Source organism: Cebus imitator, unplaced genomic scaffold (assembly GCF_001604975.1).
Source record: "Cebus imitator isolate Cc_AM_T3 unplaced genomic scaffold, Cebus_imitator-1.0 Scaffold23, whole genome shotgun sequence".
NCBI classification, from domain to species: domain Eukaryota; kingdom Metazoa; phylum Chordata; class Mammalia; order Primates; family Cebidae; genus Cebus; species Cebus imitator.
The window spans coordinates 5505551-5526528 of record NW_016107338.1 but is presented as its reverse complement, the minus strand read 5'-3'; the positions used below and the strand labels follow the sequence as shown (position 1 = coordinate 5526528).

General features: G+C 38.8%; 1 protein-coding gene across 2 annotated transcripts in view; it reads right to left on the bottom strand.

Annotated features, from left to right (window-relative positions):
- Positions 1 to 6454: 6454 nt before the first annotated feature.
- Positions 6455 to 20978, bottom strand: part of WDR92 (WD repeat domain 92) — a 27222-nt gene continuing 12698 nt past the window's right edge. Inside the window, exons 3-8 of one of the 2 annotated variants that reach the window (XM_017522107.2) lie at positions 20343 to 20473; positions 17130 to 17231; positions 14453 to 14568; positions 13339 to 13473; positions 10704 to 10801; positions 6455 to 7469 (exon numbers count right to left, since the gene is read on the bottom strand). In XM_017522107.2, coding sequence (XP_017377596.1) covers positions 7262 to 7469; positions 10704 to 10801; positions 13339 to 13473; positions 14453 to 14568; positions 17130 to 17231; positions 20343 to 20473 — 790 coding nt within the window. In that variant the 3' untranslated portion in view covers positions 6455 to 7261. The remainder of the gene's footprint in view (positions 7470 to 10703; positions 10802 to 13338; positions 13474 to 14452; positions 14569 to 17129; positions 17232 to 20342; positions 20474 to 20978) is intronic. The other variant, XM_017522109.2, reaches the window with a different exon arrangement.

The following is a 20978-nucleotide window of genomic DNA, read 5'->3' as shown; positions in this document are numbered from 1 at the left end:
GATCTGCCTGCTTTGGCTTCCCAAAGCGCTGGGATTACAGTCGTGAGCCACAGTGCCTGGTATACACTGCTTTCTTTAGCTTCCATCGCCTCAACAGTGAGCAAGAGAATAAGGCTTCTGACATTCTTCTTAGGTAGCTTTATGGAGCAGATTGGAAAATTCATAACATGCCCTAAGTGGCCCATAGTGGATTTGGCCATCAGGACTCCTCTAGCTGAGGCTTCTGTGACTGTTTTTTTAGGGATCTTTAGCCTGTGCGCTCTCAAGAGTTCAGGAGGACCCCTTCTTTCCCCTTGGGTGGTAACAGAATTTCCCCTGGTCCATCGTTCCTGAGCCCTGGTTCAGCCCATGTGCCAGCCGGGTCAGTGCTCAGTAGGATTCCAAACCTGTTGGCTGCAAGCACAGACTCCCTCTGAGTGTGAATGTTATCTCTTACCAGATAAGGGATGTGCACTCAGCCCAGATCAAACACTTGTTTATCTCCAGGGTGGTGAGAGCCAAAACTCTGCTTCTCTTTCTCCCTGGTGGTTTATTAGCTTACCCTTATCACCTCTGAGCAGTGGTGTTGTTTGCATAGAGTTCTTGGTTTCCGGCTTGTTCAATTTAGACGTGCCCCGGCTTGGCTTCTCAGAGGGAATGGAGTGTTGAAACTCTTCAGGGAGGTGCAGGAGAACAGCACTGGATGAGGGAGTCAGGAGATGAGGGCCTGGATCCATCTTCAGATGAAGAAATTGAGCGCAGTGGTCTCGCAGGCCTCTTCCAGCGCTGACGTTCTGACCAGCTATGAAAGCCTTGGGTGTGATAAAGAAGAAAAGTTGAAGACTTAAAAGGAGGAAGTGTGAGTGTCTTCAGCCTCTTGCGAGAGAGAGGATAGTGAGTCTCTTTTGATCACAGTTTATTTTGTGTTGCTTTTTTTTTTTTTCTTTTTTGAGTTGGAATTCTGCTCTTGTTGCCCAGGCTGGAGTGCAACAGCGTTATCTCGGCTCTCCGCAACCTCCACCTCCTGGGTTCAAGTGATTCTCCTGCCTCAGCCTCCCAAGTATCTGGGATTACAGGTATGTGTCACCATGTCCTGCTAATTTTGTATTTTAGTAGAGATTGGTTTAACCATGCTGGTCAGGCTGCTCTTGAGCTCCCAGCCTCAGGTGATCCGCCTGCCTCTGCCTCCCAAAGTGCGCAATTACAGGTGGAAGCCACCGTGCCCGGTGTGTTGCTTCTTTTAGCTGTGTGGTTTATACACCAAAGGTGGGCAGGTGGAGGGCTGCTACTAACTAATGTGGTAGTGCAGAAATGACTTTTAAAAACAGTGGCTATATCCCATGTGACTCTGGAGCAAAGAAGATGGGGAGAAATTCTAGAATTCCTGCAGGAAGTTAAGTGATGGCAACTACCTTGAGAAATACTTCATTAAAATTAGAACTTACAGAATAAATTGTTAGTGGGAGATAGAGGCAGGTACTATTTACTTTACAAAATAATTTCTCACTTTATAAAAAGCCAAATATTTTCTCTTGGAAGTCAGCTCTTGTGATGTTACCAATCAGACTGAATCTATAATAAAGCTAACGATGCAAATTTGGTTAAAAAATCCATTGTGTAAAAACAAGCATAGGCATGCTATGCAGTGCTGTTATATATAAAGTGGGTTTTTTTTAATAAACACAATAACATTTTTGGAAAGCATTTCTGTAAGATAATGTCCTTTTCAAGGTCCAGTTTGGCTTGCGTGCCTCCTGGGAATTGAACAGGCTCGATTTTTCCAGATGCATTTAAAAGACTAATTCCGTTTTCTTGTGATGAAAGGTCTGCAATGTCCACCTCTCCCACAAGGGGGCAGCGCACCACTGGGTACAGTCACAAGGACGGCCTGGGATTCGGATCGCGCTGCTGGAGGAGGGCCTCCTTCTCGGGGGAAGTCAACCCACTGCGAGACAAGAAGAGGCGCACCTGATGTATCTCGGCATCGTTGAATTTCCTGTCTCACGAACCCTGCGTATTTACCAGAAGTTTTTTGGCTGTTCTCATGCAGAAAAGGATGAAATCATTTTGTGTGTTGGACGGCCCTTACATTCCTAGAAAAAATATTTTTCCTGTATATATACAAAGTGTATCCAGCTAAATCACAAGCAAAAGTAATTTTAAGCAGGTACCAAGACACGCCAGATCATAAAGACATTGTTCTCCCTTCAAGCTCCTTTTATGAATTTATGGACTGCGCCCTTCATGTTCTACTGCACGTGACTTTGCACTGCCCCTGAGTGGAAAAGGTGTTTGTGATTCAAAAGGAATTATTACTAAGTAAAAATAAATTCCCAAGAAAAGAAATGAAGTATGGAAGATCAATTTGAGTGTTAAGTGGAATTTTTCCTTTCTGTTTTTGTACGGAGCTGGGATTGCATTCGTGCACATAAAGGATAATAAAAGTAACTATAAAAAACAAGGGATTCCACAGTGTCTGGTTGACAACAGCTGATGGAGAAAAGACAGTTGCCAAAAGGGAGTATTGGGTACCAAGACCCAGATCTGGCCTAAAGAAGCATGCATTGATCGCAACCTAGTTTTCCCCTCATGGGAGTACGCAGCCAGGGAGGCTGTGCTTGACTGCTCCGTGAGGCCGCCGCGGAATCCAGTTAGCCTCCCAACGTCCCTTTCCCTGCTTCCGCAGTACCAGAACTCCCATCCGCCGGGTACATCACTGCACACAGTCAGGTTTATCCTTCTCAGTCTCACTACGAGAGGTGTGACCACATGACTAAATCATGACCAATGGATTCAAGCAAAAGTGTTCTTCAAAGTGGCCGGGTGTTCTTCTTACTTTTCCTACTTTTCTGACGTCTGGAATGCGGATGTGATGGCTTGGCCTGGAACAGGCAAGCTGGATGATGAGTTGAAAGATACATCATGAGACTGGTGGGGAAAGAAGACACAGGGCAGCAAGTGCCTGGTCACCATGGAGCTGCTAGAGCAGCCAAAATCTCACCTACCTAGATTTTGACGAGAGACATTTAAAAAATCTGTATTTTGGGCTTTCAGTTACCTGCAGCTGAACTTAACCCTAATCAATAGCAATGCCTTTAGAAAACAGGCCAGAGGTAAGATGAACTTTTTTCCCCTAACTACTTGTGTTATCATTATTTTATCATTTTAATCACCAGTCAACATTTGCTTTTATTTATTTGTTTTTGAGGCAGAGTCTCTCTTTTTGTTTAGGCAGGAGAGCATTGCCAGGCTGGAGTTCAGTGGTGCGAACTTGGCTCCCTGCAACCTCCGCCTCCCAGGTCCAAGCAACTCTCCTGCCTCAGCTTCCTGAGTAGCTGGGACTACAGGTGCGCCCCACCACGCCCAGATAATTTTTGTTTTTTTAGTAGAGACAGGGTTTCACAATGTTGGCCAGGTTGCTCTCAATCTCCTGACCTCGTGATCCACTCCCCCGGCCTCCTAAAGTGCTGGGATTACAGGTATTGAGTCACTGTTCCCAGCCCAGGATGCATATTATAATCACTGCACGAGATTGCCTTTTCCAAAAATAGTCACAGTATTTCAAGTCTCACATGCTTTTTTTTTTGAGATGAGGTCTCGCTCTGTTGCCCAGGCTGGAGTGCAGTGGCTCGAACTCAGCTCACTGCAGCCTCCACCTCCCAGGTTCAAGCAATTCTTCCACCTCAGCCTCCCGAGTAACTGGGATTACATGGGTGCACCACCACACCCAGCTAGTTTTTGTGTTTTTAGTAGAGAGAGCTTTTCACCTTGTTGGCCAGGTTGGTCTCAAACTCCTGACCTCAGGCGATCCACCTGCCTCGTCCTCCCAAAGTGCTGGGATTACAGGTGTCAGCCACTGTGTCTGGCTCACATGCTCTTTCAGAACTTAGCCAAGACCCCAACAAGAAGTAGAATTTACTTCATCTCTGCAAAATTTTTTTAACATTTAGCTGGGCATGGTGGCACACACCTGTAGTCCTAGCTACTCTGGTAGCTGAGGTGGGAGGATTGCTTAAGCCCACGAGTTCGAGGCTGCAGTGAGACCTGATGTTGCCACTGCACTCCAGCCTGGGCAACAGAGTAAGACCTTGTCTCACACACACACACAAAAAGGAAGTAGAATTTATTCCCCTCCCCTTGAACTTGGGACAGGAGGTTGTAATTGCCTCAACTAATAGAGTGTGGCAAAGTGATGCTCAATAAATGATGAAGCTAGGCCACGGAAAAACAAGATAGCTTCTGCCTGGCCTTGTCTTGGGATGCTCACCCTTGGAACTTGGCCCATGGTCAGGAAGCCCATGCCATGTGGTGAGCTCAGCCCCTGCTTCTCAGGTCTGATTAAGGTCCCAGCTAACAGCCAGCACCAACTTGCATGTCATGTGAGTGCCATGCTGGTGAAGCAGGTCCACCAGCCTTCAGTAGAGCAGCCTGCCTCACATTACATGGAGCATAGATGAGACTTCCTTGCTGAACCCTGTCCAGATCCTAGACTCCTCAGCAAAATAAATGATCATTAGTGTTACAAGACATGAAGGTCTGCAGTGGTTTGCTATAAAGCAATAGACAACTGAAATAATCATGATCAGCAGGCAGTGGTCTTGACAATTGTCATTGCCTGCATGCATGTATGTGTACATAAAAACATGCTGAAGAAGTGTCAGTGAATGGAAAGAAAACCCTGAAGACATGACTGGAACATGCTTTAAAGAAATGCTGCATCACCAAGACTTTTATGCACAAAGGACAATATTATAAGGAAAAACATCAACACTGGTGGCTCTGATTCAAAAGGTGATTTAAAAGAATTAAACTCTAAATATGGAGGAATCTGAGGAATATCATACCAAATTTATTTTGTATATATTTTTTTTATTTCCATAAGTTTTGGGGGGAACAGGTGGTATTTGGTTACATGAGTACGTTCTTTAGTGGTAATTTGTGAGATTTTGGTGCACCCATCACCCGCGCAGTATACACTGAACCTGACTTGTAGTCTTTTATCCCTCACCTCCTTCCCATCCTTTGTCCCTGAGTCCCTAAAGTCCACTGTGTCATTCTTATGCCTTTGCATCCTCACAGCTTAGCTCCTACTTATGAGTGAGAACATACAATGTTTGGTGTTCCATTCCTGAGTTACTTCACTTAGAATAATAGTCTCCTGTATATATTTTTCTTTTTAAGGATGCACAAAAGTGATATACAATGGAAAAAAAATCATGTGTAAATAAAATTAAAAGAACACTCAATTAATACAAAGCAAACACTAAATGATTTTTTAAAAAACCATTTTATCATAGTTTCACTGGCAGCAGATCATCATGCCAGCCTAGCATCAGTGGTATCAATGGCATCTTAGATTTAATGAAATACAGGTTATTGTTGTTGACTCTTATATTACCAAATACAAGTGTTCTAAGAGATTTCCACAAATTTTCCATTTCTTCTTTGCAAATAAAAAAAAGCAGATATAAGCTTTTTAAAAAGTTCACTTTAATTTTTACTTTCATAGTTATATCCCATTGTTCTATGAAACATTTGGGGCTGAGCATGGTGGCTCACGCCTATAATCCCAGCACTGTGGGAGGCTGAGTCGGGCAGATCACCCGAGGTCAGGACTTTGAAACCAGCCTGGCCAACATGGCAAAACCCCTCCTCTACTAAAAATACAAAAATTAGTGGGACATGGTGACACATGCCTGTAGTCCCAGCTACTTGGGAGACTGAGGCAGGAGAATTGCTTGAACCCAGGAGGTGAAGGTTGCAGTCAGCCGAGATCATATCATTGCACTCCAGCGTGGGTGACAGAGCAAGACTCAGTATTTAAAAAAAAAAAAAAAAAAAAAATTGTAAACAAACTTGTGTTTGTTTTAGCATTTGAAAAAAAAAAAAAATGCTTTTCTCAGTTTAATATTCCAAACAGGTGACTCTCCATGATTCCCTGAAATCACATAAATTTTATATATTATGAATGTTTTAGTTGGCTCTGTTCTCTTGAATGGTATAGCATCAGTGGTATCAATGACATCTTAGTTTTAATAAAATACAGGCATTTATTGTTGTTGACTCTATTACCAAATACAAATGTTCTAAGAGAGACTTCCACAAATTTTCTGATTTTTTTCTTTGCAAATTAAAAAAACCCCAGCAGATATAAGAGTTTTTAAAGTTCAATTTAATTTTTACTTTCATAATTATATCCACAGCACTATTCTATAAAATAATGGGAAACTAAAAAAAAAAAAACAAACACAAAAACAAAAACAAAAAACCTTAATTGTCTTAACTTAATATTCCAAACAAGTGACTCTCCACGATCCCCAGAAATCACATAAATTGTACATATTACGAATGTTTTAGGTGGCTGCATTGTCTTGAATGGCAGGGGGGTGGGCTTAATGAAAGTGTGATAGTCAGTAATTCCAAAGGCTTAGCTAAAGATATGGTGAACATTAAAGAAACAAAGTGAATTCAGAACTACTAATTAAGCATTTATAAAGCAAAATGATGTGACAATGTTAACTTTATTACTACTGTTAAGGTAACAGAATCAAAGCTTCTGTAGATTTCAAAAACAGAAGTTTATTCATAAAATGCATTTATAAAGTTTGACCAAAAATAAGACTACAAAACCCCTACAATCTTGTACATTTCACCATCACTTACCAGTCAATAACCAAAAGTTTCACCAATTCAATTTTTGTATTTTACATAAAAAAGCACTCTTTATAAATCATAGCATTTCATTTTATGAATTAAATTGCTGAAAATAATTACCCAAACCTAGACCAACAGTGCCATTTTGATATTTTATACAATAATATTATGTCCAGAAACTTACTGACAATGAAATCTCCCAAAATGTATTTATGAAGTTAATTCAATTTTTTTCCAAGGCAAACTCTAAAACAAATGAAATTATTCCCACCACAACATTATAGACAGTAAAACAAACACAAGCATAAAGATAAAATATGGAACTTCAGGGACATAGAACACATTTAAAATATGTTTAATTATAGACAACTACTGACTTACAAATGGAAGGGAGAAGAAAGGAAGTGGCCCCGGAGATAGTTTACTTGGTGCTTCTGACACCCATGTGCAGCAGCAAGTAAGTCGGCAAACACACCCGGGTAGAGGCTGCAGCTAGCCCAGAGGCTTGTGTCTGGGGCCTTTTGTCATAGGCCAAATCCAGCTTTATTCAATGATGGTCAGAGGATCCCAGAACATATCTTAAACTCTATGAGAGTTCCTCTGGAAGGTTTCAAGTCTAGTCTTGAAGTCAAATTTTATGGAGTTTCGTAACAATCAGCACTCTCACCGTTTGGTCAAATGAGCTACAGACGCAGAGGCCCCTTTTATCTGGACTCCAATCCAAACTTGAAATGGGCTGGGTGGACAATGTAACATTCTGCAGAAGGCTTACAGAACCTGCGACTCCCATCTCTATTCCCTCAGAATCTTTCTTTGACCGCTGAATAGGGTATTCACTGAAAACAAGATCAAAATGGTAAGAGGGCATAAATCTTAGCTTTCACCATTTTATTTCTATACATATACTTCAATGACTCTACTTCTCAGTTGGTTACTGGGACTAATAAATACTTTAAAAATCTTTCTAATATTGAGTTGTTTGCAAATAAAGAGCTAATTTCAACATCAATCCTATCTCTAAAATGTGTTATAAAAGAGCATTTTTAGTTCTACTGAAAACTTCTAAAAGTCATTTCTGTTCAGCCTGTATCTATATTTTCTCTTTTAATATATGAAAGTTCTAGGTTGATCTAGCATTCTTTAATACATTTACTTGATGCTTTTGATAATCTTTTATTTACTGTAATTTTTCTCTAGATTTAGACTGCGGGATACCACAGGCAAACAATGTGCAAATTAAGTAACATTTGTAGAACTTCATCTAAACACTTCCAGAATGAAAAACTGATGCAAGCTTCTAACCCCAGAGCTCCATTACATAGATCCAAGCCTAAGGACCTTTCGTGTACCACTTCTATGGGAAGGTGTCACAGGGTGGAATGTTAAACCTAAATGTAACTGTTTCAAAAAAGAAAAAAGTGGTTCTGAGAACATTTGATTTTTTTTCAGCTGAAAATACAAATTTATAAAGTAAGAAAAGCAGAGGGTTAAAGTGATAAATCCTATTTAATCTGATTTGAAAAGGTGGTTAAAAAAACACTCCTCCCCAATGGAGATGTGTTCCTAATATAAAAGTATTACTCCTCAGAAGGCCTTTTAAAATCTACTAGTTATTAATTATGACAACATCTGTATTTCATAAATGCTAGCAAAGGCCAAGAACATAAGAAGCACAAAGCAAATCAGAAGCAGAATGGAAATGAAAGAAGAATCTACAGGTGGATGATCTCTTCCTCTCAAACCCTACAAATCATTTTGATTAAAAGAAATAAAACACTGAAATGAATACACAGTATAAATACAGACTTCTTTCATATATCTCTTGGCAAAGGCTGTAATTATTTAGTATTTAAAAGATAACATAAAGATTTTTTAAACTCTCCAGATCATCTATTGAAGTTTTAAAAGCATATGTGTGTATGATTCAAATACTCAAAAAAAAAAAAAAATCAGCACGTTGGGATTTCTCATTCAAAAAACAAGTCGTGAATAACTAGATAACTTCTTCTAGGAGCTCTTGGTTCAGTGGGCAATAAATATTTACAATTTAATTGCATTACTTCCAAGGCAGACTGGCAAATGAAAATAATGCTAAATATCATTTTACTTAAACCAATTCCCTTTGCTGGTACAATACTTGACAGCAAAACTCCAAACCAATTTGAAGATTAGACTGGACATCTGTTCTGGTTAGGTGTAAAGTTTACATTGTGCTAAACTTTGAATTTCCATACAGACCTAACTTTACTGATAGAACTAAATCCACTGTAGTAAAAAATTCCAGCTGCAAAAGTGTTTGTGTGTCTCATGGAATACAAATTCATGTGTGGATCACAACAAAAACTGGGACTAGTTCTTCAAGTAAGCAGCATAGAGAGTTTGGTCACCAAGTAAAATATGATGTGCCACCACACGGCTTCACTAAGGGGACTGGCAGAGCCTAATGTGGGGAGGAGACTGGAGTGGAAGAATCAGGGAAGAACAATGGACAAAGGTGCTAGGAGAAGGGAACGTAGCAAATGATCTCTCTACCCAGCATTCTCCCAGAACTCCTCAAGCTTTTTCTCTGCTTTTCACTCACAGAAACCATACTGGTTTTTTGTTTGTTTGTTTTTTGAGACAGACAAAGTCTCTTTCACTCTGTCTTGCTCTGTCGCCCAGGTTGGAGTGCAGTAGTGTGATCTCGACTCACTACAACCTCCACTTCCCAGGTTCAGGCAATTCTCCTGCCTCAGCCTCCCGAGTAGTTGGGATTACAGATGTGTGTCACCACACCCAGCTAATTTTTGTATTTTTAGTAGAGACAGGGTTTTGCCATAATCATAGTGTTTCAATCTAAAGCGTATACTCTGGCCAGGTGCAGTGGCTCACGCCTGTAATCCCAGCACTTTGGGAGGCTGAGGCAGGTAGGTCACCTGAGGTCAGGAGTTCAAGATCAGCCTGGCCAACATGGTGAAGGCCTGTCTATACTAAAAATACAAAAATTAGCCAGGCGTGGTGGTGGGCACCTGTAATCCCAGCTACTTGGGAGGCTGAGGCAGGAGAATCGCTTGAACCTAGGAGGTGGTGGCTCTGGTGAGATGAGATCACATTACTGCGCTCCAGCCTGGGCAACACAGCGAGACTCTGTCAGAAAATAAAATAACGCGTTCACTCTGTTTTTTGTGTCAGCAATATCTCTGTACACGGTACTTTGACAAGAACTTTCCAATTGTAGCCTAGTTTTTCAGAGCCCCTTCGAGCTTCTTTAAGGAGCTAACAGAGAAGAAATTTGTAAATGTAAAGGTCCCACATATATTGAAGATGGTGTTTTTCTTCTTATATTATTAATTAAACTTTATTTTTGAAATATCCTTCACTTATGGGCTTGCTATTTTCTTCCTGAGTGATGTTTAAGAAACATGTAACTTTCCCCAAGTACATATTGTTTTGGTAATAAAGTATTCAGAAATACCATTAACTCACAATTTTTATCAGACCTTTAGTTTTTGTTTCTCTTTTCTTTTTTTTCCTTTTCACAGACCAACCCTGAGCAGGGATATCAGACCTTTTAAATGATCTATTATCTACTAAATTAGTGCCCTTGGGATTAAGAGAGTAGCATGCATAGTAACAGCTTCACTGTAACTCACCCTGCCTACATATGCAGACAGCAAACTCAGTGATAAGGTCTTTCCTGGAGGCCAATCAGGAGCCTCAGGGTCTGCTGGGGTCTATCACAATGATGTTATCTAAACTGAGGCAAGGAACCCTATTCCCATCATTAGAGGCAGTGAGTGTTCTAATCATTTCAAGATAATGACTGATAAAATTCTTGGGCCAACTTTTTCATACTTAGAAGACACAACTAAAATGATAAATATACTTAATATAAGAAGATTAATATTTACTAAGTATAAAGTTTAGTCATACAAAATGCTTAGAAAACAAGTTACATAACACCATGAAGTTTTAAATCATTTCAAAAGGAACTAAGTCAAAGCAGGAAAAAAAAAGACAAAATGTTCAATCTAATCCTACTTTACACCCACAGTAACTTTAAAAGGAGCAGTGTGCACTGGCAGACTTACTACTTCCAGAGGTGAAGGCCGCCGGCGCCCCCAGCTGTCAGAAAGAGCTCCCTGTTCTGCGGCAGGTGTCGGACCTGCCATACAGTAGATTTATGAGCCTAAACAGAACGAGAGGCACACAACTGGTTTATATGCTAAATGGTGCCCTGGAAGAGAAACTCTGCAAATATAGAAGCTTTACTACTATAATTTCAACGGTTATAAAAGTAATTAAGGTTATTTTCTGGCGAACCTCTTTATAACAGCTATAGAGATTTATAGGAGCACATTAGAAATTATAACAAGCATCATTTTTCTTTATTGCTTTACGAAACAAAATTCTACCGGATTTAAAAAAAGACAGGTATTAAAGTCCATCTAAGTTTATAGTGCCAAATACATTATGAAAATAGATTTTACATATTTAAATACCTCTAGTTCATTCTGAAGGGGAAAACACTCAAAATACAAAAATATATACTTTTGTATATATATATATATATATATATATATATATATATATATACAAAAAATGTAGACTGAATTGAAAAAAATACACTTTAGTTTTAGGAACAGTTTGAGAGCCATGGCAAAACTAAGCAATAAGTATAGAGTTCTTATAGACTGAATTTGAACTAATAGCTCCAGAGCCTTATTTTCCACTTATTGCCATTGACTTGTCCAGTCTTCAAAATAAGGACCATGAGGATTCATAGACAATGTTTACAATCATAATAAGCTAAGGCCTTTATCATTCACATTAGACTAAAAGATTAAAAACCAGCAACTGGAGGGTTAACAGTTCGTTAGCACCTCAACAGCAGACAGTAAATCCATCCTGGCCCTACTGTATTAACTAGGGGGAACTTAGGAGAGAGACAGAGACAGAGGGCGGGGAGAATGAATGAAGGAGGGAATGAATGAATGGTTGCTGCTTTGTAGAAGCAGTGGGGCTATCGTGGTATACCACATTTTAGTGAGTGATTAGTCTTGACCTTTGATTTCAATAATCTTTTGAGAGAATAATCATTAGCAGATAAAAAAAATCTTATCTCAAAATACACATTTTAAGTGGGTAATGGTCTCCCAGTGATTAGGTTCAAGCTGTCTAAACATTTTATTTTGTAGCTTAAACTTCCCTTCTTCTTCAGGAAGTTGAGAAAAACACAATAAGCAAGGGGAGGAATGACCTCTTAAAATACATCAGAGTCATCTATTTGGCAGATTTAGTAATTACTGGGTTAACTAAATATAATTTTTTAAAAACTATACCTTGGGCCAGGTATAGTGGCTCAAGCCTATGATCCCAGTGCTCTGGGAGGCCAAGGCAGAAGGATCACTTGAGGCCAGGACTTCAAGTCCAGACTGGGCAACACAGCAAGACCCAGTCTCTACAAAAAAAAATTTTTTTTTTAATTAGCCAGATGTGGTGGCATGTGCCTGTACTCTCAGCTACTTGGGAGGCTGAGGCAGGAGGATCACTTGACCAAGGAGTTTGAGACTACAGTGAGCCATGATCCTGCCACTGCACACCAGCCTGGGTAGAAGAGCAAGATTCTGTCTAAAAAAAAAAAAAAGCCAAACCAACCAAACCAACAAAACAAAAAAACTGGAGATGACACTATAATTTACAGATAATGAAATATGTGTTGCAAATTATACATGGAACAATTTAGTAAAGTGCTCTATGTTGTTGATACTTATATACTGAAATGACAAAAGCAAATCAATATTTTAATTTATAGCTAGCTTGTTAAGAATTTAGTTTTTATAAAGCAGTGATAGTAATTTACACACAATAATAATAATGAGACAAAATAGGACAGTTCAAGAAATCCTACTGAATCCACAAGAGAGAGAGAAGCAAAGGAGTGCATTCTAACTTCCTGAGCAACTTGTACATTTTAATCTGATCAAAACAAAGAATCTGTAACTGATCTTTCTTTCTTTTTATACTTGAGGAAGCTCAAATCACATTTCCAATCTATTTCTTGTAAATGACAGGACCTTTCTGCATGAATTTTCTGTAACCCCCCCAGTCCAGAAACGATCTTTTTATTTTAAAGCATTATTTTCCCTTTGTGTTGCTTTCCTTGTCTATTGGTCTTATGCTATAATATCATATTTTCTTCTCAGCAACCTCAAATGCAAGGCAAAGTATAAATAAGTAAATAAAATATTTTTGAACATCTACTATACATTAATCACAGTACTCAGTGTGTTAAATAATTTCATGTAATACAGCAAACTGGAATATAAAAATAAAGTGTAATGAAATGATGCCACACACACAGTCATATTTTGGAAAGTATATAGCCAGGTATTAACACAAATATTATATACTTATTAGGAAACACCAGGGTAGGTTTTGTTGATCAAATTCCTAACATCAGCTAGGTTTCTTCTAATTGCTTCTAAACTACAAAATAAGATTCCTACCTAACTGAGATCTTTATTATAATCAAGAAGTCTAAAGTTGATAAACTTTGGGGAAGTACTCTTTGCACAGGAAAACTTGTCAAGATATCACAGGAATATATCAAAAATAGCTCCCTTCACATAAAGACCTGGAAGAAACCTTGGTGACTAATTCTATTTATTAGCCTAAACTAAGCTATCATTCTTCTTCATAGAAAGACATTTCTCTCATATTTACCTTTTCTGAAACAGAGGCAAAACCTTTGGTTGGATGCTGTGTTCTCATGTCAAAAACATGGAACTTTCCTTCCAGAGAAGTGGCTACTAACTTATTCATACTTATGTCTTTTCTGTCAAACTCCAAGCTACATACCTGAAAACAGAGAATATTCATTATTGGTCGTCTTGTCAGTATTACTCAGGAGGCTCTTTTATACTAAGTAAAACAGCTTTAAAATGATCAGATAATGTGAAAACACTCTAACCATCATTTTCTCTTTTAACTTTTACCATAAAAAAATTTTTCCAGCTAGGCGTGGTCACCCATGCCTGTAATCCCAGCACTTTTGGAGGCCGAAGTGTATGGATCACGAGGTCAGGAGAGCAAGACCAGCCTGGCTAACATAGTGAAACCCTGCCTCTACTAAAAACACAAAAATTAGACAGGCGTGGTGGTGCGCACCTGTAGTCCCAGCTACTCGGGAGGCTGAGGCAGGAGAATCACTTGAACCCAGGAGGTGGAGGTTGCAGTGAGCTGAGATTGCTCCACTGCACTCTAGCATGTGTGACAGAGCAAGTCTGCATCTCAAAAAAAAAATTTTTTTTTCCATTAGTAAGATCAACAAAACTATGTTGGGTTCCCATGCTCAGTGGATGCCTTTGGGAAATCATTATTTAACTTTTTACATTATTTAACAGTTAAGTCAAGGCTGATAGTAGAAAACAAGAGGGAACCATATTCTTTGCTAAAGGTGTACAACTCAGAGACCAATAATCTGAGCGTGTCTGGGGAGGTGACTACTGTTTCAGGCTTTCTGATATTAGCATAAAAAGGCCTCTTACTTGCTTCTTTTGATATCTTACTACATGGCCCACAGGGGCCTGCAGACAGGCTGAAGGGGCTGGTGACTCCCCCAACATTGTACATACCACATGTGAGTGTGAGCTCACTTTTTGAAGAGAGGATCCAGGTTTTTCATTAGATTCTCAAATGGGTTTGGCCCCAAAAAGATAAGAACCATTGGTAGAGGGGTTGACTGAGATGAGTTAATAGAGGGGTGTTCCTTCTGTAGTAGTTCAGAGGTGAATGGAAATGTGCTCAGAGAAACGAAACACATCAGCATGTACTTTACCCCGTTTTTGATGTTTGTCTCCCACCGTAATGCCATATTTCTGAGATCAAATAGTTTGATATCCCCATTGTCATAGCCAGCACAAACAACACGTTCTTCTTGATTATAAGCATTGCCTGGAAATCAAGACACAACATTTCACATCCATATAAATGCATCCTTACAAAGGTTGCTTAAAAAAAAACAAACCTACACACCTAACTTATACTAAACCAGACCTTAAAATTACACTGGGTAGAATCCCATCTTACCAATCTTGACAGGACATCAAAATTATTAATGCAATATCCATTAGTTTTTTGTTTTGTTTAAATCTCTCATAGAATTTGAGCATTTGTCCCCTCCAAATCTCATGTTGAAGTATGATCCCCAATATTGGAGGTGGGGCCTGATGAGAAATGCTGGGTCAAGGGGCTGGATCCCTTGTCAACGGCTTAGTGCAGTCCTTGCGGTAATAAGTGAGTTTTCACTCTCCTAGTTCACAGGAGGTCTGGTTGTTAAGGAGTCTGGCCCCTCTCTCCTCCCCTCTCTCTTGCCATGTGACATGCCTGCTCCCCTTGCCTTCTGCCATGAGCAGACACTTCCTGAGGTCTCATCAGAAGCAGATACTGGTACCACGCTTCTTGTATACCCTGAAGAACCATGAGCCAAATAAATCTCTTTTCTTCATAAATTACCCAGTCTCAGGCATTCCTTTATAGTAATTAAGGAATGCAATGCAAAGTGGACTAACATAAGCTCATTTGCTATAATTTCATGCTGAAGGGATATGTGAAAGCATTTACTGAATTCAATTTAAAGAAAATGCTTCATGCTCTATCTGCAAAGACTAGCAGGCCAACTACAGTTCAAGTACAGAGGGGTCTCGAGAATAAACACAGTTATACTTCTATTGCTTTCTTGGCAGTAACTATATTTGAATGCAAAGAGAAACTTTAAAACTAATTTATCTTGAAAAATGTTGTTCCGGTGTGACTCCAACTTTAAAAGGAAATCTGAAATAAGCTGTAGCACACTGTGACATATTTTTAGTAGTGTGGATCATCATACCTGAAGTAAGTGTATAATCTGTAAACTCATCCTGCTGGAATTCAAGGATTTTTTTCCAAGTACCTCTTGCTGAGTAAAGAGTGTTAAGTGAGAAGGAGGCCCCTGTCACTGTGCTAGGCTATCTGGGCATCTTATCCGAATGCCTTCATTCTCTACTGTCTCTGACTTCGTTTTTCTCATTAACTCCAGCCCTATATTTCCACTGTGGGCCCCACCTAGATGGTACACTATCGTCTTAAACTCATGATGTCCCCAAATGACCTTATCATTTCGCCTGACAAACTATCCCACCCCTTGTAGAATTTTTTTCAATTAATGACATTATTCACCTCACAATCAGCCTGAAAATTCAGTCACCTTGGACATAATCTTTTTCTTTGTTCTTCATATCCCCCAAATTGCCAAATTCTATGCATTCTGCATAATATTACCTTCTGAATCATCCACTCTGCTCCCTTCTCAGTGCTTGTAACTTAGATCTTCCCTGGAACACTGCAAAGAGCTCCTGAACTCATATTCCCTGTGCCACTCATCACTCCCGCTAGATACCACTAGTTCATTTTCCTAAAGCTTGGATTTCATCTCTTCCTTGCAAAAACTGTCAAAAACTTAGAACTACCTTCAGGCCATCCTAACACCTCTGGCCAGGGTCCTGAGCCATCTCTAAGGATATTCCTACTATTATTCTCCTCTACCTTCAGTCCTCCCTATCCATGGGTTCATGCATCTATGGGTTCAACCAACCATGGATGGAAAATATTTGGGAAAAAATTTGCATCTAGACTAAAAATGTACAGACTTCTTGTTCTTGTCATTATTCCCTAAACAATACAACAATGATTGACATAGCATTTACATCATATTAGGTATTATAAGTAGTATCTAGGGATGACTTAAAGTATATGGGAGGATGTGTTAAACTATTCATGAGAACTCTGCCCTCATGACCTAGTCACCACCCACTAGGTCCTACCTCCAACACTGGGGCTTACAATTTGACATGAGATTTGGTGAGGACATAGATCCAAACCATGTCAAAGGACAAATGTCAATTCATCTTACAAAATCAATATTCATTTTAAGTAAATTAATAAAGAAACACAGTTATCAGAATGTATAAGAAATAATTTTGTAATGGCAAGCTATTTTCTAGAAAATAAACATACTCCGTATACAGTATAATGTATGGTTTGCTAGGTTACCATTTGCACTGAGGCTTGGCTTAACCCCATTAATGGTATTTGGTTTTAAATTAGGTCAATATGATCTAATTAAACAGAAACATATAATAATAAGCACAATTCTTAGCACATTACATGTAATTAACTTATTGAATCCTCACGACAACACAACTAAGTAAATTCTATTATTAATTCCATTTTAAAAATGAAACCACCAAAGAACAGGGAACTTTGGTAATTTGCTCCAGGCCACACAGCCAATAAGTAGCAGGTAAGAATTCAAACCCAGGCCCCAGAGGTTGACATTAACCACCATGTATATTTGCCTTAGTAAACTAGTAGAATAACTGACAAAACAGATTATAAAGAGACTACTAGGAATTTCTTGCAGCACTGTGCTTTTCACTATCTGATAATTCAAAAGCAAGAATTCTTCCATAATTTACCAAATGCCACAGTCCAACAGTCTCTCTTGTTTTCTCCTTGTACAGGTTCCATATTAGCAACAGGATCATCTTTTTGCCTTGGGTCCCACACCTTCACAGTTCCTGGTATGCATAAAAGTGAGTTGGCAAAAATTCAAAACTGAACGATCATGTTTCTTTTCTACATTCTTCTATGGCTTCCTGTGTTTGTGGCAATATGACAGATGTTATGACATGTGAAAATATTCACACTGTTTTGACTTCTAATTGAGTAAGTTGTATTTAATATCAGCGATATAACCCATATGTGACTATCTGACTTGATTTCCAAATTAACAGATATACAGAAAAGCCAACAAGTGTTCCTAAGTTACCTACAAGTGAAGACTGGCAAGGCAAATGTGAATATTATAGAATTCAAATCATGAGCCTAAAATAAATGTGTTATTTATTAGGGAAAATACCAGTGTTGTTTTACTTTTTACTTTTCTCCTTACCACCCGTTTAACCATTGGCATGTATACACTCTAACTTCGAATTAATGGTTTCTTATATGAGTTCTAGAATACTATTTTTATTTGTTTGTTTTTTGAGACTGAGTCTTGCTTGCTCTGTTACCCAGGCTGGAGTGCAATGGCGCGATCTTGCCTCACTGCAACCTTCGCCTCCCGGGTTCAAACCATTCTCCCGCCTCAGCTTCCCAAGTAGCTGAGACTACAGGTGCATGCCACCACGCCCAGCTAATTTTTGTGTTTATTTTAGTAGAGACAAGGTTTCGCTACAATGGCCAGGCAGGTCTCAAGCTTCCAATCTCAGGTGATCCATCTGCCTCAGCAACCCAAAGTGCCGGGATTACAGGTGTGAGCCACCGTGCCCCGCCTAGAATACAACTTCATATACAATTATTTTTCCTGTGGCAACAGTGAAAAGGAAAATGTCAAATAAAATTAACAAATAAATTCCCAATTTAATTTCGGCTCCCTTGTTTTAATTCATGTTACGGGACTACGTACTTACTAAACTAGTGTCATTACCTACAAGAAAAGCAATTGCATGTAATAAAGCAGCTCAAAGGCACATACCTGAGAGAGAATAGGAAAAGGGCAAAAAACAAACAAACAAACAAAAAATCCTTAAAAGGAAAATAACTCAGGAAAGGTGGAGTACAACATTAGATATATTTCCAGGGATAAAATAAAGTTGATCATTAAGAGGCTGCTTTACTTTTAATTTATTAATTATTTTGAGACAGGGTCTTGCTCTGTCACCCAGGTTGGAATCTAGTTGTGTGATCATGGTTCACTGCAGCCTCGACCTCCTAGGTCCAAGAGACCCTTCTACTTCAGCCTCCCAAGTAGCTGGGACTACACCACCACAATGGGCTAATTTTTAAAAGCTTTCATAAAGATGGGATCTCCCTAAGTTGCCCAAGCTGGTTTCAAGCCATCTTCCAACCTCAGCCTCCCAAGAGCTAGGATTACAGAGATGAGCCACTACACCCAGAAAAAGTAGGTTTTAAACAGAAAAAAAAAAAAAAAATCCCATATATAGAGATAAGAGATTATCTTTCTCTACAGGATTTATACAAATTGATAAATTTACAGTAAGTCTGCAATAGTTAAATAAGCAAAGAACATAGACTATTCATAAAACAAAACTAACTAGTAAACAGAGAAAAAAGTTAACACAAATTGGAATGGAATACCATTTTGTCTATAAAATAAAAAAGAAAAAAAGGAAATCATTGCTGATGGGGTAGACTGGAAATCTACCTCATCTACTGTAGCTGACTATAAATAGGTACTTCAGAACATTTGCCAATAAATTTTAAACGCTTTTTTTTTTTTTTTTTTTGAGATGGAGTCTCACTCTGTTGCCCAGGCTGGAGTGCAGTGGCGTGATCTCAGCTCACTTCAACCTCCAAATGCCAGGTTCAAGCAAAACTTGTGCCTCAGCCTCCCGAGTAGCTGGGATTACAGGTGTACGCCAACACATGTGGCTAATTTTTATATTTTAGTAGAGACAGGGTTTCACCATGTTGCCTAGGCTGGTCTTAAACTCCTGGCCTCAAGTGATCCACCTGCCTCGACCTTCCAAAATTGTGGGATTATAGGTGTGAGCAACTGCACCTGGCCCAATACATTTTTTAAAAAACCATAAAATGTTTATTCCAAAAGAGATACATATATGACAATATTCATTTACTCATTATTTTTAAGCCACTCTCATAAAACAACAAAAAAAGCAAACCAAAGGCTTATTATAGAGGAATGGTTAAGCACAGTCATATGATGTAATATTACATAATCATTAAAATAATTGTGGAAACAGAAATATTTGCATATGACAAAACATTAAATGAAAAAAGTTTCTAAGATATAAATTCATATTCATACTTATAACTATGCAAAATTATATATAAGACCTAAAAGGAAAAGAAAAGAATCTAATGGTTGTGGTAGTGTGGTAGATTGAATGTTATTTTTCCCCTCTATACTCAATATTGCTTTTATGATTAAAAAAATAAGTGATTTCTAAAACACAGCTGCTCTTGAGAACCCATTAGGAAATTATATGTCATTTTTCTTTTAAAGTAATTTCCTCATGGTCTTGAGCAGCCACTAAATAATTGGCCAAATCAATTACAACAGGTACCAAATTTCTCATGTACCCCTTGTGCAACAACAAAAGTTTTGACTCTCTTAAAGTCATGCAGTATCACTTTGGACACCAAAAGACCTGGCCCTTGCTGGTCACTGCACAGTGGAAGAGCTGAGCTGGTGCCCTTGCAACTCTCTATAATGCTTAGTGGATGGATCACAGAACTTCAGTTTTCAACCAGCTGTCAATATGACAATTTTCACAAGTACTAATTCTGCCTCTTAAAAAAAGAAAATGAAAAGCTACCACCCACATTATATTGTCAGCTGCCTCAAAAACCTGTAAAGACATTTTAAATCCTTCAAGGTTCAGAGGAAACCATCATTGTTAGTGGTTGAACCAGTTCGACACTAAAATAGTATTAAGTGCTATGAATCTATCTCAAAATACCCAAAAGTCTGAAACAATCAAGGGACAAGCAATCAAACTTGCCTGTTAAAGAAGTAGAAGCAAGACTGTTAGATTTAGGGAGTCAAGGTGACCAAAGGGGATTTTTACTCAGAGAGGACGTACTGTTACATAGAGATTCCCATTAAAATAAATAGATAAAATACATAGAATACATTGACTCACCATCGCGGCTGCCAGTCACAATTTCAGGTGCTCCTTCTCCAATTCCTAGTCCACCTACACCATCTATTGCATTTATAATTTCTTTATGGCCCTTTACAGAATATACTGGCATCTCTGGAGCTTCTAAATTCCTAAACAACAAACACAGCTTTTTATACCACATGTCTCAAACATTTAAATCCACTACTAAAATTTAAAAAGATATATTATAGTTAGATTTTTTGTTTAGAAATTAGGGTTTTGCTATGAAGATAGTTTACATATTTATTTGCACTTCTGAAATTTTCTCTCCATTTCAACTTCTTTCAAGCCCCCAACGAGAACTGTCATCATTCAATTTGGAATTTTAATCCTGAGCTCACTTTACTTAGTGTTCTTCAAAGACGATCTATCCAAGACCCCCACAGATGAATTACCAGGTGTGCTTGTTAATAAATGTAGACTCATGGGCTTCTCCCCAAGCATAATGAATCAGGATCTCAGATGGGTCTCAAAAACAATGACTGTGGTACATTGAAGTCTGAAAAAATACTGCTTCAAATATAGAGTAAAACCAAGGTAGGTCAAGGCTGCAGTGAGCTAAGATCATGCCACTGCCCTCCAGCCTGGGTGACAGAGCAAGACCCTGTCTCAGAA